Below are 23,086 nucleotides of genomic sequence, written 5' to 3' on the forward strand. Positions count from 1 at the left end.
AAGATGGTCCAGCATTTTTGTCAAACAAGAGTTTGAAGTGACTTACTTCATCTCAACTGAGGGCTTGAGTTTGCATATGCCCCCATACATCACTTTCCAAGCCATGATCGAGGGCTTTTTCGTTGAAGGTCATCTTTTTCTTTCTTTTTTTCTTTTTTAATTCTTCTTCTCTCTGTCATCTTCTTTCTTTTTCTTTTTTTTCTTTTTTTGGTTCTTTCTATGTTGTTGTTGTTGTTGTTTTTTTTTCTTTAATGATGTATTCATCTACGCATATTTCACTCGATGGTTTAAAAAGAAAAAGATGAAAGCAGCACCATGTTTTGGGAAATAAGCCCGTCAAGTTTTGGGCATCAGGAAAGAAAAACCACAAGCATAATTGGCCATCATCGTTGAAATTTTGGACTTTCTTCATCCTCACATGATGAGAGTATGTGAACAGGGCAGTCGTAGTAGTGATATATAAAAAAAAAGATTCAAAAGCTTAGAGCTCAAGCGGCCACGTGGCCGAAAGCTGGAAGAATGAAGAAGAAGACGGAGAGAGGAAAGAATGAAGAAAAAGAAGGAAGAGAATTAGCCCTTAGATGAAAATGCACTTAATCCTGAGTTAGAAGGTGGCACGTGAAAAGTTGGGCCCTTTTTTAAGACGGGATCGGATAATTTAAGACTTCTGTTGGGAACAATGTGGAGTAAGCCCTCTCATGAAAATGTGAAATTGAAAATTTCTTCGGGGGAAAATATCTGCAATGTGCCTGGGCGGGCAAGAGTTGACTCGGGTTAAATAAGTCCAAAACTTGGTAGAGGCACGTGGGAGGAAGGAAACACGAGGAGGACGAGGAGGAGGAGGAGAAGAAGAAGAAGAAGAAGAAGAAGCGTGGAGGATTTGCATTTGGCACCATGACGTGTTTACTTTTCTTTCCTCCGCATGATTGAAACTCCCAAACTCTGTCTCTCTCTCTCTCTCTCTCTCCTCTTTCAGGGGGTGTTGGGTTCAATTCTTTACTTGCTCCTCTCTCCTCCTCCTCCCTTCCTTCTCAAACTCAATTCTTCAAAAAGGGGAATAACGATCAATCTGGAAAGGAGGAACGGCGAAGCATATCCCAACTCTTACCACCCCCCCAACAATCATTATAATAATAGTACCACCACCACCACCACCTCGATTCATCAAGAAAAGAAGAAGAAGAAGATACAGGGCGAGAGAGACGGTTGACCAGTTGACCCAGCTCATTCCTCCCTCCCTCCCTCCCTCCCTCCCTCCCCATGGTGATGGAGGTGTCGACGTCGTGTTCCTCTCCCCTCTCCATCCACTCCCCCTTCTTCGCCGCCGCCGCCGCCGCTCCCTGTCGCCGGAGCAGGATGCCTCCCATCCGATTGCCCGTTTCCGGCTTCTGGGGTTCTCCCGTCCTCCGCCATTGTTCCCTCGGATCCGCCAGAACTCCATCTTCGCCGCCCCACCTTCGGATCTCCAAGAAGAAGAAGCACCGGCTCCTCCAGGTGAGGGCGGTGTTCGAGAGGTTCACGGAGAGGGCCATCAAGGCCATCGTCTTCTCCCAGCGGGAAGCCAAGTCCATGGGCAAGCCCATGGTCTTCCCCCAGCACCTCCTGCTCGGCCTCATCGCCGAGGATCACGTCCGCCACCACAGCAATCACCCTTCCCCTCCTGGCTTCCTCGGCTCCCCCATTACCCTCGACGATGCCCGCGCCGCCGTCCTCGCCATCTGGCACAATCATCATCAGGACGACGATGCGATCGAGACTGATGTTGTCCCCGACGAACCCCAAAACGGCGGCGGCAGCAGCAAGTCTTCATCCCCTGCTCACGTCCCCTTCTCAATCAGCACCAAGCGCGTGTTCGAGGCTGCGGTTGAGTACTCGAGGACGATGGGCCACAACTTTATCGCCCCCGAGCACATCGCCATTGGGCTCTTCACCGTCGACGATGGCAGCGCCTCCCGAGTTCTCAAGAGGTCCTTCTCTCCCTCTCCCGAGTTGTTGACTCTCTGGTTGTAGTATGTTACCGTGAAAGGATCATCCCAGCCAGAGCATATTGCAATGTGTTGTGGCCGGAGGGTACTGACATGGGCCTTTCTTATCTCGTGTATGACAGCATTTTTCATATGTATGTGTATGTGTAGATGCAGTAATTGATTAGGCACAGAACAATGTGCTTCTGATGCAACGCATTATGTTGTTGAGGGTTTTTGTGATACCGTCACTTGCAGATTGGGAGCAAACCTTAATGATTTGGCGGAAGCGGCAGTGTCAAGACTTCAGGGGGAGCTCGCAAAAGACGGCAGAGTCCCATCTTCTGCTTCTGCTGCTGCAGCTTCTAAGGTTATGCCTAACAAACCCTTTTCTGGAAAGACTTCTGCCCTTAAATCCGCTGACAAAAACAGAGGTACCATACTCTTTTGCTTATGTTCTCTGTATATCGGCCAAACAATGACTTAGGATGCTTGGCTAAAAATAAAAACACTTCTGGTTGCTCGTCGCCAGAGAAAAGTGCTCTTGCTCAATTCTGCGTGGACCTCACTGTTCGAGCCAGCGAGGGACTCATCGATCCTGTGATTGGCCGTGAAACTGAAGTTAAGAGAATCATTCAGATACTTTGTCGGAGAACCAAGAGCAACCCTATCCTCCTTGGAGAAGCTGGGGTTGGGAAAACGGCCATTGCTGAAGGCTTAGCAATTAAGATTGCCGATGCAGATGTTCCACCTTTTCTGCTGGTGCGTCTCTGCTTACGTGCATGATTACATGTAACTATCAACTCTTTGAGAACACTTTTTAGACTGACTTATTTATGTCAAATTTGATGAGCTCTCTTGTTTGAACAGAACAAACGCATAATGTCCTTAGATATAGGTTTATTGATTGCCGGTGCAAAGGAGAGGGGGGAGTTGGAGGCTCGTATCACTGCTTTACTGAAAGAAACTTTGAGATCAGGTGAATTAAGTTATGAGTGAGCTATCTTTAGTTGAGCAACTAGTCCTTTTAGTGTCTCATAGTTTTGAAATCGCCACCTACAGGAAATGTCATCCTTTTCATAGACGAGGTCCACACGATCATTGGATCTGGCACTGTTGGTAAAGGAAATAAGGGATCTGGTCTTGACATTGCCAACCTATTGAAACCCGCACTTGGAAGAGGTGATTTACAGGTAATGCTTTCTTGTGGGAACCTTCTCTGCCTTTAAATTTCTTACATACCCATGTTGTATTAGTGAGAATGCCCTATCCTTCTGGTGTTAACTTAGTCTCTTACACCAGAAAGCTAAAAAATTCTTCTGATGGATTTTAGATTGTTCCCCATTGTCAATCTGAAGAGATGAAATCAACTACTCTTTGCTTGCAGTCTAATCAATGAATCAGTACTAAGCCCAATGGTTGAATTCAGGTTGATCCTACCAAATTATTTGTAGAAGACGTTGGCATTCTCCTTAGAAGCCTGTCTTTTGTTATGGCCTTAGTCAACTTATAGCTGAGTGATCTCCCAAGACACGAGTGAATTTGAAATGACACTTCCTGGAACTTTTCCTACTAATGAGGATTTATGCTATCTAATGCACACTTTTGAAAGTATGAAGACTGAAGCTCCTCTCCCTATCATCTCATCCAAATTCCAACTTGAGTATATTTATATAATTTGACTCCATGTCAATTAAAATGAAGGCAGTCTGCTGCTTTTGGCTTGCAATTGACCCATGATCGGGTACTTAGTTTATATTGTGGTGTATGCTTTAGGTGTAGTTGCTTTAAAACCAAGTTTGGTGTATTAACTACCCTTAGTTTGCCAATTGAAGAGACCTTTTATTCTCTTTCTCTGCAGTGCATTGCATCAACAACTATGGATGAATACAGGACGCATTTTGAACAAGATAAAGCATTGGCAAGGCGATTCCAACCTGTACTTGTTAATGAGCCAAGCCAGGTTTCGTCTAACAGAAGTTTACTTCATGAAGCTGACAATTGTGTTTAGAATGTTATTTGACTTGTTGAAATAAATTCATAGGAGGATGCAGTTAGGATTCTGTTGGGTTTACGCCATAAATATGAAGCCCACCACAAATGCATTTTTACTTTCGAAGCAATAAATGCCGCTGTGCAACTCTCAGCAAGATACATTCCTGACCGATACCTCCCTGACAAAGCAATAGATCTCATTGATGAGGCTGGGAGTAGGGCTCATATCGAAGCCTTCAAAAGGAAAAAGGAACAACAGACATGCGTACTCTCCAAGTCACCTGATGATTATTGGCAAGAAATTCGTACTGTTCAGGCTATGCATGAAGTGGTAAGGGCACTGCTTCTGTATCTATCCAGCTTCTTCATCAGTTCATGGCTCTTATTTCTTTAGGTAAGATTAGCAGGTTCAGGGGAGCAGGATGAAGGTTGAAAATGGCTCTTCAAATATGGAGGATTCAGACTTTGCTTTGCCTTCAACATCGAATGATAATGAGTACGAATTCCTTAAAAAAATTGGATACATAAATAGCAATTGTAGACTGAACTTGGATGTTCATTTACAATTTCCCATGGTGATTTTTTGCAGGCCTACGCTCGTCGGACCTGATGATATAGCGGCTGTTGCTTCGCTCTGGTCAGGAATCCCAGTTCAGAAGCTCACTGCAGATGAAAGATTGCTACTGGTGGGTCTTGAGGAGCAGCTCAGAAAACGGGTCATTGGTCAAGAGGAGGCTGTTTCTTGCATTTCTCGAGCGATTAAGAGATCCAGGGTTGGTTTGAAGGATCCAGACCGACCTATTGCTGCAATGCTCTTTTGTGGCCCTACTGGAGTTGGCAAGACTGAATTAACAAAAGCTCTGGCTGCATGCTACTTTGGATCAGTAAGTTGCTGCATTAGTTTCTATGAGAGCCTCTCTCTTGTTAATATCTAATGGGAAACATAAATCTTATCTTTTCGGCCTTTTCCTTGAAGGAGCTTGATTTTGAGGTGGGATAAGTGCTTTTGAAGTCCTAAAACTTAGTGTAGTCAAGCCCTAAAATATTTATGAGGCCACGTGGCGCTGATTTTGGGCCAATTGGGACCCACGTGGAAAAAAGGCAAAAATATAAAATATAAAGGGAAAAACGAGCAAAAAGCACTGCAAATGACTTTGCTTAGTGCAGTGAAATTTTACATACTGACCAAAAGAAAAAGTGAAGTGTCATGATATTTTTCCCACTAGTGCACTTGGGGTCGGGAATGATAGCCTTTACAAAGGCTATAAGCCACAATTTACTTAAACTAGTGATTTTTCCTTTCCATTAATCTAGCTTATCAGACTACTCAATGCCTTGAACAATTTCAGTGGTAGTGAGATGCTTCTTGGCTAATGACCTTGATCTATAGATCGAGTAGGTTTGCAAACATATGTAAGTCGATAGTTACATTCCTGCTGCACACTATTAGCAAATCACCCTTGTTGTATGTAGTGATTGCTGTTATGATAAGTATTCTTCGGGTGTCATGGGTTTGTAAAAATGGATGATGGATATGTTCCTTCTGTTGAGAGGCTGAAGAGCCTTTCTTTAAGCATTCCTATGTTAAAAAGTCTCTGTTTAACGTCTATATCCAACTCAACTCGTGATGGTTGATGAGTTTTCACTTGACATATCTACTTTTTGCCCCTATTCTATTATATCAGGAAGAAGCTGTGCTGAGATTGGACATGAGTGAGTATATGGAGCGGCATACTGTAAGCAAATTGATTGGATCACCTCCAGGTTATGTAGGATATGGAGAGGGTGGTACTCTCACAGAAGCTATCAGAAGAAAGCCTTTCACAGTAGTGTTGCTCGATGAGATAGAAAAAGCACATCCAGATATATTCAATATCCTTCTGCAATTGTTTGAGGATGGACACCTCACAGATTCTGAGGTTCGTGCTTACTAACAATTTGTTCCTTGTAGATAGAAAACATTCGAGATTTATGAACTTCTGGACTTCATATTGGGACTGAAAAGTGCAATAATTCTTACAGTGAGGGTATTAATTTAAATGAGTGACACGTTTCTTTCCTAACATATTATCTTCTCGCGATACACAGGGACGAAGAGTTTCATTCAAGAATGCATTAATTGTAATGACGTCAAATGTGGGTTCTAGTACAATTGCAAAAGGTGGGCGCTCTTTTGGGTTTCTGAGTCCAGATAATGAGTCAACATCATATGCTGGATTGAAGGCACTGGTGATGGAAGAACTGAAAGCATATTTCAGGCCAGAGTTACTCAACAGGATAGATGAAGTGGTTGTGTTCCGTGCCCTCGAGAAGAGTCAGGTTAGATGTTTAATCTTTTCATTTGCCAGTCTCTCTATTCCTCTAATAGCATTCCATGCTCAGCAAACTTTTGCTGATGTCTCAACATGTTTTCAAAGAGCATGTTGCGATTCTTGCAATGTAAAATCTACTTTGTACCGTAAGTATATGAATCCATCTTGTTGCCTCTCTTCCAGATGCTCGAAATTTTGAACATTATGTTGCAAGACGTGAGAAAGCGGCTGATGTCAATGGGTATTGGATTGGAGGTGTCTGAATCAATCATGGACCTCGTATGCCAACAGGGGTATGACCAAGTTTATGGTGCGAGGCCACTTAGAAGAGCGGTAACCCAGTTGATTGAAAACCTATTGAGCGAAGCTATCCTTTCTGGAGGTTACAACCCAGGTGACACAGCCGTCATCGATGTGGACTCTTCAGGAAATCCGTCTGTTACGAACAGATCCCATAGGCATATCCATTTGTCCGACAAAAAATCCCTATTTTAAGTGAATCATTACATGATGAATTGTCTAATCCCATTTTTTTTCTGTATAATTACTGTGTATATTGTATATGAGCAATTCTTCAACTGTATATTTGATTGCGGGGACATTTAATCATATTCAATGAAATAAGTGGATATTTTGGGGACGCATGGACTACGTTTTGCGTTTCCGTGAGCCAGTGTTTTAAGGTATTAGCAAAGCAACTAAGGTTAGAGAGATTGCCCGTCGTCATCATCCGCTTTACCAATATAACTCTGCAAAAACTGGTGATTTGCTGCTCTTGCCACAGTTAAGTTGAGGAGTAGCAAAAGGGTTCACAGTATCTCTGCGTGAAAGATTCAAAGTCTTGCAGACCAGACACCAAAGATTGAGAAGGCCCACGTGATTTTCGCCCAGAACATGAATGTTCTTGAAAACAGCAAGTACTTACGTCCATCGGGACAAATTCGGTGCATACTCTCACGAAGGCACGTATTCAACGTTTTATGAGATCTGTGACCTTTAGCTGTAGATGTGTCCCCCTATGCATTAACAACCGGAGCCCTCAAAGAGTTATAGCCTAATGTCCGGATAAGTGGTGAGGATGCTGAAAAGTTGATCAGGCATCCACCTAACCATTATATGAAAAAAAATAAAAACTATGTAACGATACATGGATGGAATATCTTAGAACATACTTGATGATGTCTTCCACTAATACAGGATATAATCGAGATCATGCTTTTCTATTCAATGGCGATATTATGCCAATATAAAAAAAATCGATAATTTAGTGGCATTTATGGATAATTAATGTAATGTATGCTCAAGTCATCCCATCGAAGCCTACATGCCTCATTTGGGACCTGTCGAAATTATGAGATAGATTATCAAACTAATGAAATTACACAAAGTGGTTTCTAGATGGAAAATGAATTCTTTGCCGAAGATCCTCTCTCCTACTAAGTTTAGGATATGAAGGAATCTAACAAGCAGAGTTAGAAGGAATGAACATCAACCAAGGACCGAGGGCGGGGAAGGATGCACTAAAGCTTACAACCAGAGGGCCTTAAATCATTCCAATTTATGTTGAACGTTGTATTGTCAAGGTTAATTAAGAAGGTACGTGACAATTTATATATATATATTCAAAAGTTTAAATATCATGTCAAATAAATTGAAAGTTCCTGAATCATATTATGCATTGAATTAAAATTCAAGAATGTATTGAACTAAAATTTGGAGATAATTTATGTCATTATCGTGTGTGTATATATACATATTATGTTTGTATCAAATAACCAATAATTTCCTCATTTCTTAACTACATCATTTTTGTCCCCTCACCAACACAATTAGTTATTTTTTTGACCAAAAAAGAAAAAGAAAAAAAAGGCACCTTGTGAGCTAGGTTCAGCCAGTTTAAATTTCTGACCCCTAGCTTGCGATCAGCCTTTGAAGTTCGCTGCCAATTCGCAATTATACATGCGGGATTTGTTGCTTTTGAAGTTGTTCCATGTAATTTTTTGCGACAGTGAGATGATATAAATTAAGAAATTATATTAAATAAATTAAATATTAATGTATCACATTAATTATCGAGTCAAAATTAAGAGATTATATATATATATATATTATCTCTGTATAAAATAATCAATAATTTCCTCGTGTCTATGACTAAATCATTTTGTTTGTTCATCACCAACACGATAAGTTATTTTTTGACAAATAAGAAAAAAGAAAGTTAGTGTCGCATTATTCGTAGCGCACACAACGGTACCACGACAGCAAAAAGACCAAAACGGTTCTCCTCTCCTTCCCTCAACTTCCCCAATCCCCCAATCCCCAATCCCCAATCCCTCATCCCTAAAACGAAGCTCCAAATTCCCTCAAAGATCCTCCAAGTTCCAAACTTTTATTAGGGTTTCAGTTGCAGCCACTGGGAAATTGAATTCCCATATAATGCTGCACCGAGAGGATTCGGCGGTGATGCGTTCGGTGGCCCAGCTGGGCTCCCTCTCCTCCGCCATCGACGCCTTCCGCCTCCGCTTCCACGACCTCGACGACCACCTCCGTTCCCTCCACCTCGCCCTCGATTCCCGCACCCTCCTCCTCCAATTCAACCCCGATCAATCGAAATCCCCGCCTCTGCCTTCGCAGGAGGACGCGAGATCGGCCCCCGAATTGCCGGAGGAGGAGAGCGCCCCGCAGTCCGAGCTCGAGCAGCTATGCCAGACCATGTGCAGCCGCGGCCTCCGCCGCTACCTCGTCGCCCACTTGTCCGACGTCGATGACCTCCGCCGCCAGGTCCCTCCCGCCCTCAAGAACTGCGCTCCCGACGTGCCCAAACTCGTCTACGAATGCGTCGGAGGGTTCTATCTCCAGGGCAGCAAGGCCTTCACCCACGACTCCCCCATGATCTCCGCCCGCCACGCCGCCATCCTCGCCCTCGAATTCTTCCTCCTCTCCGATTCTCTGGGCGTGCAGCCGGATCCCGCCGCTCTCTCGGTCAAGGCAGAGGCTGAGTCCTCCGCCATCGCGTGGAGGAAGAGGCTGATCGTCGAGGGCGGGGTCTCCAGGGCAGGCGAGAGCGATGCCCGCGGCTTGCTCCTTTTCATTGCTTCCTTCGGCATTCCTAGCGTTTTTAAGGCTGAAGATATTGCGCATTTGCTCCGGCTTAGCAATTGGAAGGAAATCGGCGACGCACTTCCGCGTTCCCCATTCTTGCGCGCCCGGATTCCTGGTACTTGTTGGTGCTTCCTCATTTTTTTACTTATTGATGCTTTCTCTAGTTTAACAAGTGGGTGCAATACTTAGACTTGTCCGTATGATCATTAGTACCAAATTCGGTACTTTATCTTTGTCCCCTTTCGCGCAGATCTTTGGTTTGATCTAAAATAGTCATCTAAAACTGGCCATCTCTATACGTTGCGAACCCTTAGTTCAATTTGCGTTTTTTTACCACGGAAAAGGAGATGCACGGCCAGTTATTAATGGAATTCCTTTTTGGCTAGAGTTGGAATGAGGATTCCTCACTTTTTTCTTTGCTTGGGAAAAAATATTTTCTTTTCGTTCTTTATGGTTGTGTGGTCCGATGTGGGGAAGCGACAAGGCTCTTAAAAACACCAGCACAAAAAGTGGCAAAATTGAAACAAATATACATGGGAAAACTGTGACAAAACTATACCGGATTTAAATAAAAAGATCGATGCAAGAGAAAAACCCAACCTTGAATTGATTTCTGAAAAGAGAGTAAGTGGGTCTTGATGAGATTGTCGCCTTAGACCTCCCTCCCTAAGATTCAGTGCAAGCAGCTTCCCAAATTATTATGTCAAGAAGCATAATCTAGTCGATGCCTATGGAGTTCCTTGCTGGATGGGCAGAGCTATGAAACTGAATGGGGTAACCTTTCAAAGCATGGAAGACCAAATCACATTTCGGTTGAAAGGAGGTTCTAGGTCAAAAGGATCAAGGGCTAGAACTTTAAAAGTGGGGCTGAATCATGTAGATTAGGATATTTATGTAATTTCAGGGCAAGGACTGAGAGAGACTTTCTCCATCTCTTAATTTTTTGATAAGTTAAGAGAAATTCACTGAGGCACCGAGGGGATGCTGACCCATTTAACAAAAGAACTCAAAGCCCAAAGGGACTCATTTACAAGAGAGCAAATAAAAAATGTCGATCAAAGCATTAATGCAAATTATTTTACCAGAGGCTCAGTCAATTCTGGAAGTATGTTTATGTAGATTACCCCTTTAAACCTGATCAAGAAATTTTTTCTCTGGAAATGCTGTATGGTCCTCCGTTTGCTGTATGTCCTCCTCTCATTGTTCGCTCTCATCCATTTTCGTGACCTTGATGATTTTCTTTCTACGAAAAGGGTATATGTGTAGCCACTAAAATTATAGCATTTGAAAACACGCAGGAAAAATCTGCCATACATGTTTATTAAGTTAGACGGACTACCATTTGAAATGGCATACGTTATGTATATCCTCATACTTTAGGGTTGATTATATTACAAGCCTTCTGGTTGCAAAAATTACTCATTGCTCGTTCTCTTAATCATAAAGGTTTAACCCACTTCCATGTTGAACTCACCCTGGTAATCTGATATCATTTGTGACCACTTTCTTCTGGTCTAGTCTCGGCCTATTTATCTCATGTTAGATGCCCACATTGGAAGTCTACTGTAGTGCTGGCTAATCGTGAATCAAGCAATGGACGGTCTGACAGATTTTTGTTAATTTGGTTAGAACCTTCATGAAATTGAAAAGCCACAACTGTCGTCTGATGCTCCACAAAATCTAACTATGAAGTTAGATTTGTCCAATCATGCCTATTCTACCCTAAACACATTCAGCCTAACATATATAGGAAGAAACGCTAGTCAGCCTTTTCGATATTCTTATGTATGTAAAACCTGGAATGCCTGCTTTTGGTAAGTTATGTGCACATAGTTTGGCTACAAGGATGTCTACCACGACTGATCGCTCTGCCAAGCCTTAAAGAAGGTTATACTAAAAGCTTTTATGAGCAGTGGCTTGGCTCTGTGACATCATAATGTTTTCTCTGACTGTCAAATGAATTTTACTAATTGTGACTGGGCTACTTTGCCCCTCTGTACTAACAAGAGGAACCAATGCCTAAAAGGGAGGAGTTTGGGAGATGGAGTTCGTCTAAATGGCACAATCTTCAAGATCTGCATAGTCATTTGACTCCATAAATAACTGTCCACTTCAGCCTAAGTGAATATATTTGCTATGCTATCAATGCATTGATTGTTAATGATATTCATTGCATCTTTGTGGATGGTGCACTTGTAAATGTAATGAGATGTCGATTTGGTTGGAAAAATATATCATCAATGACATGGAGAATGGCAGTTGGAAAGGGAATAGTTGGATAGCTTTGAAGCAATGTAGTTTGCCAAGTGAGAAAACTGTTACCTCCAAACGTTCAACTGTCTAATACGTCCAAGATTGAAATTTGAAAGTTTATGATCGATTTTGCCATATCCATCATTATCCAGGATTGCCACCACTTGAAAAAAATAAATTGGAGACTATCATGCTGACCTAAATCGTTGAAAGCATCTCATGTTCTTCTTAATGGGTTGCAGATGTCTTAGAGGAAATGATGAAGATTGGGATGAGCATTCAAGCTGTTGATGTCTCCATTGGTTTCGGTATAGAGGATAAGTTCCCCCCTCAGACAATTCTGACGTCATTTTTAAGGGAAGCTAAAGAAAGATGTGACAATAGTAAAAGAGCACATAGTTCAACTATGGCTATGGTGGGTTTTCCAATTCTGTTCTTTGCACCTTTGATGGATATTTGTTGAGGATCTTGCTTCATTTTGCTTCCTTATTGATGTTTCATTATAATAATATTTTGCAGAAGGCAGCTACCCAAAAGCAATTGACTGCTCTAAAATCCACATTGAGATGTTTGGAAGATCATAATTGGGACCCTGCAAAAGTACTTCCTGGATGGCAATTAAAGGAAATGATAGTGAAGTTGGAGAAGGAGGCTGCTGACATTGATAAGAAGATGAAGGAGAAGGTAGTCTCCAAGAGAAGGATTGATGTTGTGGAACCTGCGAGAACATTTAAGAGTCATGAGGTTAAACGCCCAAAGTTCTCACCTGAAGTGGCACCCCACTTTTCTCGTCCATTCATGGGTTTCCAAGAGCAAAAGGACAATAGTCGTATATTTGGTAGGAGTTCGTATGATGATGGTTCACAGCCAATATTTTCGTTTGACAGTGGACTCTCCCGGCATGGTAGCAGTTATCCTGCTGCATCATTGGTATCTCATGGATCTGGTGGAGGGTCTTTGACAGAAACTTCCTTGAAATCCCCAATGGAGAGTGCAAATGCCTTGCATTCTTCTGGAGTTGGAGGTAGAATCTCTGCTGGAATCAGTATGATGGCTGCAGGTGCATCTGCTGCTTTCCCTAGAGATAGATTGGCCGACAGGATTGGACTTGTAGGTAGTAGTAATGATGCTTCAATTGGACAATATGTGATCAGGGATGGCACATATCGGGACCAGCTAGAGCAAAGAAATCTCGGGAGGTATACATCTGTGGGAACTGGTCGCTATGGCCCCTCATTAGAAGGTTTCAAAGGCCTGCCAAAATTTTCATCTAGCAATGCCATTGATCATGGTTCAAACTTTGATTTATATGGTTTTGCTGATACCATTATGGAGCGGAGTCGTACATAAGCAGCATTTCTCACTATTCACCAGGGAGGCAGGCCCTGTCTTTCCCATCCCGACTGCTCCCAAGGTTCATCTTTGTGGCGGGCGAATCCAAATTGCTTAATTATAGGTCTTTTTCCTTCACGTTCAGGTATCAATTAGCTTATGAGGCGATGGGCAGTGGCTTTGATACCGATCATAATCTTGTCCAAGACTTTGCATTTGCTTTATTAGGAAAGCCATTGTTATCTTTTGGTGGGCATACTCGAGACATTGGGACAGTAAGTCATTAAAGATGATTACTTGGTGCCAAAGCCAAACTCTCCAGGCAGATGGACAGGGAAAGGAAACTAAATTAAAGGGACTTTCAAGCTACAGTAGGTGGTGGGATAGTTGAGAAAGTTGTCATGGAACTGCAGCTGAACTTGTAGCCAAGAGTGTTAAAGGATTAGGTTTCCGAATAACATATCTTGTTTTGCAATAACAGTCACTTTGTGAAGAAATCGAGACTCTGAAGATGCATCATTTTGGGTGGGTCTCTCCCGTGTATGCATAAGTTGGTGCTTCAGTTTTAGTGTCTATGATGTTACTCATTTATCACCATGGGATCTCCCTTTCTTTTGTTAACTTAATGCCATGTCAGCTTGCAGATTTGTATATAATGATTTGACTTTGTGGAAGGCTGACAAAGTGAGGAGTCTTTTATAATGGCGAAAGTTCGTGTGTCTTATTAACTACAATCCTTTTTACTCGACGAACCTTATGATGACGGTTGTACCCACGCTTCTTAGATTATTATTTTGAACGCTATCGGAGGAGGGAAAATTTTCACGAACCTCATCAATCATCACTTTTTGGGCTGATTGATTTTAACCGTCTATCCTTTTGCTAGCTGATATATTGTTGACGATTGACTGTATCTAACCGTTACTTTGGGATTAGAGTTGCTTGTGAAGAAATTCTCTCTATTGGACGGTGCTTGCAGTAGAACCATCTACAGATCCTTACGTATGCATGCGAGCTCATGCAAGAAAATCACGTTTTCGTTTACTTTTAGGAGAGCACAATTGTTGGTACTTATTCGAAAGGTGCTCATGAAAAAACCGTATGTACACTGTCGTGTAGTATGATGAGCACTAGTACAGAAACTAAAGCTGAAAATGGATGGTAGATCGAAAGAAGTCTCTTCTCCTAAAATTCCCTTCCTCTTTTAACTCTTCAAAAATCAAATTTAAAGTAAATGAAAAGAGCATGACGAATTCAAATTGGAATTAGCAATACGCATAGGTCAAGTCTCTAATGTTAGAAGGCGTGAAAGCTAATATCAGGAGCACAGATAGGATGGCAATAGGGAGCAACAGCAACATGGAAGGAGGGGGAGGCAATGGCGGAAGAACGAGAGGCAGTATCAGCAGAATCGCCGTCAGGCACATGAGCAAGAGGATCCATTCCAAGCTGAAGTATGTGGTCGCTCGTGGAAATTTCCCACATCCTATTGAGAAGGAACTCCCACTGCTATGTTCGGTTATTTTCCTTCCAGGAATTGAAGTAGATGTCCTCCTTTCTCTCGTGTCCATTCCGTTGGAGTTGCTGGCCGATGGTTAAGCTTTTTGCTACTTTCGCATGTTAGCGAGTTCAACACTCATCAAGCTTCCAAGGCGTCCCTGACCACTCGATCTGACTGAAACTAAATCTGAATCAAACCAAAATTTCTGTCAGCAATTAACAATTTTTACATGAAAAAGGATCTTCATCGCACTTAAATGATGGACCCAAATGAAACTTGAAGATGGACGTAGATTATGAACTTCTCATAGGATGAGGAGTCCGGTTCAATGGCTCGATCCTATCCCTAAATTTCAGTAAAATTCTTTATTGTGATGATGATGATGGAGATCACAAAGAGAATTGGCTTCCCTTGATTTCACCTAATGCAATTCGATTATGACTTACGAGTAATGCCAGAAATACAAAGCATTTACGATGATTGGTATGCAAAGCTTATGCTGCCATTCAAAGGAGTTAACAGAGAGCCCTGATTGTTGCCAGAAACCATCCAACATCGAGGTCATGAAATTCAAGAACAAATACTATACACATGCAGCTGGTCGGGGGTAGAAGGGATCCATGGAAACGGTACAAAATTCCTTCTCTTTTTGGTTTCTTCCTTTTTTGGGCTAAGGAACATCACGACGGATCAGACATCAACGTGGGGTCCGTACTATTAATGGAGGTGTAAAAAAAAGAGGAAATGAGTGTCAGTAGCAGGTACCTTGTTTGGTATGAGATGAAGAATCGGTCGGAAGTTGTACGAGGAGCACCCTCTTGAAATCCTTTCCCCGTGTCCGTGTACCAAGAGAATGAGAACAATGACAATGGGTTTAAGGAGGGTGGCTTTTGCAAAAGTTAAATCATTTGTAAGATATAGTTGAGCGCAGAGAGAGAGAGAGAGAGAGAGAGAGAGAGGGAGTGGGTGAATGCATTGCATTTTTAAAGTTCAAGTAGACGGGAGGGCTGTTTTGCACAAAACAGCGGCCCCGGGTGATGGTCAATTGGTCCCGTCTCTGTCCCACTCCCCACCGTTCTTCTCCCCTGGACTCTCTCTCTCTCTCTTTAAAAAAAAAGGCAAAAGCAAAGCCTACGACTGACCCAATCTCATTCAATGTATGTTCCTTCATACGTATTTGTGTTCGCATTTTCGATGTTGATGCAGCGGTGAGTAGAAGTCAAACCCCCGAGCTGCATGCTTTAGGTTCAGGCTGACATGCGAAAACACAAAATGTAGTAAATGGTAACTTCCTAAATAAGCAATTCATCCTTTCCTGAATAACCCCATCAGTTAAAATTAGCAATTGGAGTAAAAAGGACCATATTTCCTTTCCTTGCTATATTCCATCGTTTGGACTTCTAATCATAATAGATTTGAATATAATAGGATATAAAATCCAGAAATCGGTTATATTCTATCAACCATTTGGTGATTGCAATAATAAAATTAAATATATTCACATCATATCTTGTACATTATTTTGTATGAATGGTATATTAATATAATTGAACAAAAAAAAAAAAAAAAATTATAAATAGATATGGTAAAAATTTCTTACGACACTCTTACATACTTTTTAATATTTTTTTTATTTTATTTTATTTTCATCTCTTTTTAAATTAATTTCTTTTTACTTCTTCTTTCTCTTCCATCATTCTCTAATAAAAATATATTAAATAGTAAACGGTACTAATATACATAAGATACTAAAATACCTAAAATGTGTAATAAATATAAATTTATATTTATTAAAATTATATTATAAATAGAATTAAATTTGAACATTTCAATAAAAATAAGATCAAATTTAAATAACTAAATTGTTATTTTTTTTTTATTTTGAATTATTATATTAGAATTCAAATATTAATTATATTGAAATATGATTTAGTTTTTTAATTTAAAAATTTTATTATACGAACAAAATAATTTTCTTATTATAAAATTAGAAATTCTATCCACTTTTATTCAATCTCCTCGATAGGATGATTTTATTCGATCTATATCTCCCTTATATTCGATTTTATCATATCTTGAATATGTACCAAACGCAAGATATGATAAATTTTAAATCCCGAATTTTATTTTGATCATTCAAATGCAATCTCAGTTCCTTAATGTGTTTGGGATGCAACCCACCTGACCGTGGAAATGATTAGATTTCTATTCGGCACATGGTAAGAGAATCTTCTCAACTTCTACCAAGAGCACTTTGTAGTTTCTACACCAGGACACGAAACAAGGAGGAGCAGTTGGGAAAAGGAATACTTTGCTTAAATTGGTAATTGTCTTGTCTCTCTTCTGGTTGAAGATTGAAACCCTAATCCACCCTAAATCCTCGGTTGACGTCTTCCGATGCACATGATGTCAGGTGGGCCTCAATACTAAAAGGACATATTATGATAAGGTGAGATGGGAACGAGCACACGCCAAGTTGGATCTCGTTCCCCCCAATGCACCTTCACATGTTGAGTCCACCTCCTCCATCATCTTTTGTTCGTTTTCGTCCCTTTAATATTGTTCTACTCATTCCAATTCAGATGTGTATTCGTTCATTTTAATCGTTTAAATCTCTTGATTCGTATGACTTTCTTTTCTTATAGCTGCTGGCTGCTCTTCATCAAAATGTTGATCCGTAACAGGGGCATTGAAATTGTTTCGACAAACAATCGAGATGAATAAAAGAACTGCAATTGACGAATTATTGATCCGCAATATTACGGCCTTGCGTAATAGCAGTTCAGGAGCTAACAATTGGTTCTTATGTTGAAGCACGCGTATTGACTTTCTGTCCTTAGAAAAGATTGAGAGGACAAAAGTAATAGAGGGGTGTGCAGTCATCCCTGTTGAGCATGTATAAAACGTCAAGTGCTCAACATTGAATATCAAGCCATGGATTTAAGAACCATGATTTAATCCCATCTGCTGCTGTCTCCTCAACGTTGTTATTATACAAATGAAGAATCCAAATCATCTTCTTTTGAAAGAAACAATGGGCAAACGAATGTGTTTCAGAAACGGGTTCTCTATACCCACAGAAATTTTCCCAGGCCCTCGGCCGCGGTAAGGCTGTCAGTTCTTCACTCTGCTCATCTTCCTGAACTTCAAGAGCATTTCTCGAGAAAAACAAGTGATGTTGAAGAATTGAGATTAATGTTTACATCTACTTGCTCGTTATTTATTAATACCACATTTTACATACTCATGAGGTGTTATCTACTTTATCGATAAGAGTTGTTTGATTTACTTTCTCCTCGTTTGGACAGCATCACATGCAGTGCTTCTAATAAGTATGACATTAGTTGTTCATGGGAATTTTTCTTTTGCTTTTTTTTTTTTTTTTTTTTGACGGTGGTTTGATTTACAATCTTTCGAAATATTGTAGCTGTAGAAATCATCGTCACCTTCACGGACAGGCAGACTGGCCTCTTTCGAAATATTGCTAGCGGTAGCTATGCTTAGAAAAAATGGAGTGATTCGAACAAATTGGCAAAGCTCAGCATGTCAGAAATATTAAGAAACATTAGATTTTGTTCTTTCTGTGTGAGAGGGCAAGAACTGTACCATTGGAAGTCGACTGCTGATGTTGAAGAGCTGCATAGAACTAACTATTCTCCATATTTTTCCTGCCCATCGTACTGTACAGTGAATCAAATAATCTAGCCCCCTTACTCTTTAAGATCCTAACTTGAATATGATTTCGAGTGATTTGTCATTGTAGCTTACAGCGCATTTATTCTCAGCTGCCAAGCATCAGCAGGGTTGACCGAATCCGTAGTTTATTTTTGTGTCATCCCATGTAAGGGAAAGCTTCTTCAGATACGTATGAAGTTAATGCTGAGTACAGAGGAAACGACATAAAATAACTGATGTGGCCCGTAGACCCACCAGCAAAATTGTATAAAACAAAGGGAAATCAATCTGCTTTTCATATCAACTGGTGCTTGGACAAGCATCAAATAAAGCACAACAACCGACGACATAGAGAAGAGGCCAGGATTTTCCACATTGTCTCTACATTCTGAGAATATGAATGTAAAACAGAAGCTGCACACAGAACTGATTAAAAGATCTCTGTTCCACCAGACCTACCTAAAGAGTCAAAGATAGATATTTTTCCCATTTTCAGTCGAGATAAATAGGGGTGATCATAGTCCGGATTGGGCCAGTCTAGCACTTAACCCAAAGGCTGACCAACAAAATGTTGATCTCCAATTCTTGGAACCAAGGATTGACCTGGTTGAGCCTGAAACCGAGAATCGGACTGATTCTAGGGTTAATCCCAAACTAACTAATAATTTTTTTATTTTATTTTTTATATTCTCTAAAAGATAAACTTATTATTTCAAATTACATACCTATCAACAAGAACAAGCCACGAAATGAGGGCAAGCCGTGAGGCGAGCAAACGGAGGCAAGCCCCCAAGGTGAGTGGCAAATGGCAAGCATTGCTCACGAGTGAGGCTACATAAGAGAGGTGAGCAGCGAGCGACAAGTGTCAAGCAAGGCGAGCATGGTGTAGCGAGGAGGGCGAGGTTGCTCACAAGCGAAAAGCTATTTCTTTCAAGTAAAAATTGAAAAGGATAAAGAAAAAAGAAGAGGATAAAAAGAAAGGAGAACAAGAATACTGGATACCAGAGAAGGAGGATGCCATTTGATACCATTTAATATCGTTTCACACCATTTAAGTTAGGGTAATGTTCTTTAAGTAAAGGATTTGCTCTTTCGAATAATATATTAGATATATGATAAATAATATATCTAAAATATATTATATAATATAGTCAGGGTTGATCTAGATTTAATCAATCCTAAACTCTCAGGATCGATGACCAACCTACACAATACTTGTTTAGAGATTTTAGGACTAAGGACTCACCCGGTCCTTCTAGGAATCGAACCAAAACTAGCAAGATTGGACCAGTCCAAGGTTAACCTCGATGCTCACCCCTAGAGATAAGTAGCAAGACCAAAGAGTCTCCTGGTTTCCAAAATTGTCACAGCTACGACATTATGCACTCTTGACGAATTCCTCGAAAACCAACAGCCATAAGCATCCCCATGAGTTCAATATGATCACCCAAAACCAAGAACACCATCCCTCCTTATGTAGCAAACACTATTTAATTCATTAGCATCCAAAACAGATACGGCGACAGTGACTAATAGCATCTCATTTGCCGAATATAGTCTGAAAAACAAGATCATCTGGTCATGTGTCCACACACCCTCATAGAAGTTCATAATAATACATGCCAATGCCGTCTTGACACCGTCAGAGTGGCTATGCAAGAAAAAACAGTGCCACGGTGCAGCATATTTCGGAAATTAGCAACAAACACATAGATAAGCAAATTTAGAAACTGATATAACAAGTACATAAATCAAGACCAGGAGCTGACAGCTCAAGTGCACATTCTCTCTCATTGAAGTAGAACTCTGCCAGACAAGGATAAATATCTTCCTGGGAACATCTTCAATCCTGCAACAGTAGCAAGTTCCATTAAGAGTTTGTCCATAAGCAGCTACTTCAGAAGCACAGCAACACAGACATGGGGGGATAAAGATAAGACTAAACTTGTGCAGTATCACCACAAGAGCACAATCTACGCACTTACTTTTGCCAGTAAATACTCATTTCTTTTGCCAGACATTCTATCATTAGTGGGAAGACAACAAAAACGTGCACATACTGAATGTAAGAGTTTAGCATCAGATGGAGTTTCTCTGTATGCAAGAGTACAATTCCAGAGGTAGAATTTGCGGGTTGAGGTGCACAACACTCAGTTTTCTGGAAGAATTGGTAAGGATGAGAAGAGGACATTTAATTGTTTCACAGCAAGTTAAGATAGAGAAGGAAATTTTCTTGGTGTGATGTGATGATAAGTGGTATAAGTTGCGGAAACATAGAAGCTCAGTGCCATTGGAGAAAGAAATTATATCCAAATTCAATATCTGATTTACATTAAAAGCATAAACTGAATGCACTCCAAATTAAAGGCAACAGATAAACTACCTCATTGTCGTCGTCGTCTTCGTCGTCCTCCTTTTTTAGGCGGGTAGTTCCTCCTTCCTTGTCGATGGGCAATTTCATAGCTCCAAAAGGTGTTTCCACATGAATATTTCCTTTCATGGTGTAACCTGTGCCTCTCCCCCTTATCATATCCCACAATGCAGAACCAAAATCTTTAGGTCTGAAGGTTATGGGAATCAGAATTTTAGCGATCCCATTTTTGTCGATTTTAGTAGAATCAGCGAGATCTGCACTTGCAATGCTCAAATCAGCCAACCAAATCTCATAATCAAGGTCCTTAAGTCCCAACTCGAAGTCATTCTTGTTTTCCAACTTTAAATGAAGAACTGCAACAGTTTCCTCAAATGAGAATTTCTGAAACTTTATTTTCTCGACATCAATATCAGGCTTGTAAGGAATGGGGATTTCTCCAGTTTTCTCAAGTGGCAAAGTTAGCCTTCCCAAGATCGGCACATCAACGATGAGGTCAACCTTAACCTTGTAGGGAATGATGCTTCCAGGCTTGATTTCATCATATGTGTTCTTTACGTCGTCATAAATCAAAACAACTGGAATTTTGACCGTTTCCTCTCCGTGTGCATGGATAGTTCCGGCATCGGGGATTAGTCCAGAAATCAGCTTTCTACCATCACTCTCGATCAAATAGTTTATGTCAATAAGAGGTATTGGAACGGGATTCGGATTCTTGATCAGAATATCGACAACTATTTCTGCCCTCTCGAGATTAATAGAGGGAATGTGAATCCCAGCAACATCTGCAGTAGGCTTGCCAAATCCAATAGCTCCCTCGATCTTTTCACCAATGTCTTGAATGAAATCCTTGACCTTCTCGATGAAACCGCCCTTATCTTCATCTTTATCGTCTTTCTTCTCTTTCTCCTTCACATCCCTATCCACTATTTCAGGTTTGTCGGAAGACGCCATGCCTTACTTGGAGCAATTCACACGGCAAATGCGAACAAGTTATGAGACAATTAAAACTCTAGTCAGGAATCAACAAGGATCGGACGAAACAGAGAACAGATAATAAGCTATGAGAAAATTAATCATAAAAAGAAAAAGCGCTCCACGCAAATCACGATACAACACTTAGGATAAACAGCGACAGGGTATAATCAACAATCATAAAGAGAGGATTTGACTAAGAAGAAATGCAAAATTAATGCAAAATGCCACGCGAATGATCACTTGGGGTCTATCTTGGGAAGCAAATCTTTCTAAGGGGTTGCACAAAGTACTGTCGGCGAGTCAAAACCCTTGAACTTTCAACTCTACCCTCGATGAGAGTACAAAGGGAAATACGCAAAGGAAAAAGAAAAAAAAAAATCCAAAATCAGACTTGAAAATAGACAAATCTGCTCTGCATATTTACGAGACTATAAGAAAGCAAATCACAACTGCGTCACGGTCGTGCACAATCCCCTTTCCAAAGTCACGTACTATCTCAACAAGTCCGGAGATCCGCGAGTGGACATGCATACGAGGACGGCAGCGAAGCCTGGAGGACTCGGTATTGCCAGTCTACTCTACTCGACGCTAATTCTAAAGGTACAGAATTTTGGGAGGCAAACTGATCGTCGCAGTTCTCACAGAAAAAAAAAAAAAATCAAATCTAAGAAAGGCTAGTAAGTAATCCACGAGTAGAAAAAGGAGAATACAGGGCAGATCACACGTGAATTCGCACGGGAATCAGGCTGCATCAGCAGACGACAGGAAATGCAGCGATCGACGGAGAACCACGAGTGAGTTATCACACTCGGGATGAACGGGATCACGTGATGAGATCTGAACAAGCAGAGCAGGACGGGGGCTCTGGTAGAGATCGCAAGGAGTTCGACTCCGAAAGCAGATCCAGATGCACGGAGAGAGCGAGATCGCAGCGGCAGTCGCGGGAAGGTGGCGGAGCAGAGACGTCGAGAGATCAAACGAGGAAGACAGACGAGCACGCACCTCGGAGTCGAGGATCTCGCGATCAGCAGCAGCAGCAGCAGGAGCAGCAGGAGGAGGAATATTGCGGTTCGCAGGATCTGAGACGAGGAGCGACCGAGTGTGTGCGTGTGCAAAAGGATCGATCTTGGCTTTTGGAGAGAGAGAGAGAGAGAGATGAAGAAGGAAGGAGAGGATAGCAAAGATATTAAGGTCATTTAATGTCCCGCCATTTGCGGTGTTGCCCACCACTCGCTCGCCCGCCCGGACCAACACGGCATGCTGATCTGTCCTCCTTTATCCTCCTTTTAAAATGATCTCCCACTTAAAAGACTCGATTTATCTAGTAAAAAAATAAATAAATATTTTTTTAGGAAAAAAAGTCGATCATTTTATACAAGATAACCGGAGCCTTCGTGGACTCCAAAAATCATTCCATCAGAGGGAGCTTAGCTCGAGCTCACTCGCAGTCTTGAACAGACATTCTTTCTGGCCATTTTCGTTGCAATTAGTTTCAGGGTTCATCAGCTTGAATTGCTGAATCCTGGTAGCGCATTTTTGAAATCCCCAACTTATAGTCTATATAGTCTAGACCACGATGGCCTGGTCGAGACGGTTGTATTGG

At 41.3% G+C, this 23,086-nt stretch overlaps 3 protein-coding genes and 1 long non-coding RNA gene across 6 annotated transcripts; 2 read left to right on the top strand and 2 right to left on the bottom strand.

Annotated features, from left to right (window-relative positions):
* The first annotated feature begins 858 nt into the window (after positions 1 to 858).
* Positions 859 to 6,911, top strand: LOC104456156 (chaperone protein ClpD, chloroplastic). Of its 2 annotated transcripts, none has more exons than XM_010070895.3 (12): positions 859 to 1,967; positions 2,223 to 2,398; positions 2,497 to 2,726; positions 2,835 to 2,943; positions 3,027 to 3,157; positions 3,826 to 3,927; positions 4,009 to 4,290; positions 4,364 to 4,455; positions 4,549 to 4,843; positions 5,645 to 5,878; positions 6,048 to 6,278; positions 6,455 to 6,911. In XM_010070895.3, the coding sequence occupies exons 1-12, from the start codon at positions 1,261 to 1,263 to the stop codon at positions 6,764 to 6,766; spliced, it is 2,901 nt and encodes a 966-aa protein (XP_010069197.2). In that variant the 5' UTR covers positions 859 to 1,260; the 3' UTR covers positions 6,767 to 6,911. The 2 variants fall into 2 exon arrangements, with proteins under 2 accessions (XP_010069197.2, XP_010069198.2); XM_010070896.3 differs by having other exon boundaries at positions 4,367 to 4,455.
* A 1,618-nt stretch (positions 6,912 to 8,529) lies between these two features.
* On the top strand, positions 8,530 to 13,692 carry LOC104456157 (protein FRIGIDA). Its single transcript, XM_010070897.3, has 3 exons — positions 8,530 to 9,488; positions 11,869 to 12,041; positions 12,146 to 13,692. Exons 1-3 carry the CDS (start codon positions 8,708 to 8,710, stop codon positions 12,974 to 12,976), a joined length of 1,785 nt encoding a protein of 594 aa, XP_010069199.2. The 5' UTR covers positions 8,530 to 8,707; the 3' UTR covers positions 12,977 to 13,692.
* Positions 13,693 to 14,120: 428 nt separating this feature from the next.
* On the bottom strand, positions 14,121 to 15,412 carry LOC120287630. Its single transcript, XR_005545777.1, has 2 exons — positions 15,225 to 15,412; positions 14,121 to 14,645 (listed from the first exon to the last, which is right to left on the bottom strand). It is a non-coding gene; the product is annotated as an uncharacterized LOC120287630 (long non-coding RNA).
* A 4,199-nt stretch (positions 15,413 to 19,611) lies between these two features.
* Positions 19,612 to 22,710, bottom strand: LOC104456159 (desiccation-related protein At2g46140). Of its 2 annotated transcripts, none has more exons than XM_039298859.1 (3): positions 22,486 to 22,710; positions 20,518 to 21,489; positions 19,612 to 19,983 (listed from the first exon to the last, which is right to left on the bottom strand). In XM_039298859.1, exons 2-3 carry the CDS (start codon positions 21,457 to 21,459, stop codon positions 19,978 to 19,980), a joined length of 948 nt encoding a protein of 315 aa, XP_039154793.1. In that variant the 5' UTR covers positions 21,460 to 21,489; positions 22,486 to 22,710; the 3' UTR covers positions 19,612 to 19,977. The 2 variants fall into 2 exon arrangements, with proteins under 2 accessions (XP_039154793.1, XP_010069200.2); XM_010070898.3 differs by having other exon boundaries at positions 20,518 to 21,461; positions 22,486 to 22,707.
* Between the last annotated feature and the right edge of the window lie 376 nt (positions 22,711 to 23,086).

This window comes from Eucalyptus grandis, chromosome 8 (assembly GCF_016545825.1).
Source record: "Eucalyptus grandis isolate ANBG69807.140 chromosome 8, ASM1654582v1, whole genome shotgun sequence".
In the NCBI taxonomy this organism is placed as follows: Eukaryota; Viridiplantae; Streptophyta; class Magnoliopsida; order Myrtales; family Myrtaceae; genus Eucalyptus; species Eucalyptus grandis.

Bases quoted from the DNA above. Each gene is read 5' to 3' on its own strand.
- LOC104456156 (XM_010070895.3), top strand. From the start codon at position 1,261: ATGGTGATGGAGGTGTCGACGTCGTGTTCCTCTCCCCTCTCCATCCAC. The intron at 2,399-2,496 runs GTACCATACTCT...GCTCGTCGCCAG, and splicing joins ATCCGCTGACAAAAACAGAG to AGAAAAGTGCTCTTGCTCAA. The intron at 4,456-4,548 runs GTACGAATTCCT...GATTTTTTGCAG, and splicing joins TCAACATCGAATGATAATGA to GCCTACGCTCGTCGGACCTG.
- LOC104456157 (XM_010070897.3), top strand. From the start codon at position 8,708: ATGCTGCACCGAGAGGATTCGGCGGTGATGCGTTCGGTGGCCCAGCTG. The intron at 9,489-11,868 runs GTACTTGTTGGT...AATGGGTTGCAG, and splicing joins CTTGCGCGCCCGGATTCCTG to ATGTCTTAGAGGAAATGATG. The intron at 12,042-12,145 runs GTGGGTTTTCCA...AATATTTTGCAG, and splicing joins ATAGTTCAACTATGGCTATG to AAGGCAGCTACCCAAAAGCA.
- LOC104456159 (XM_039298859.1), bottom strand. From the start codon at position 21,459: ATGGCGTCTTCCGACAAACCTGAAATAGTGGATAGGGATGTGAAGGAG.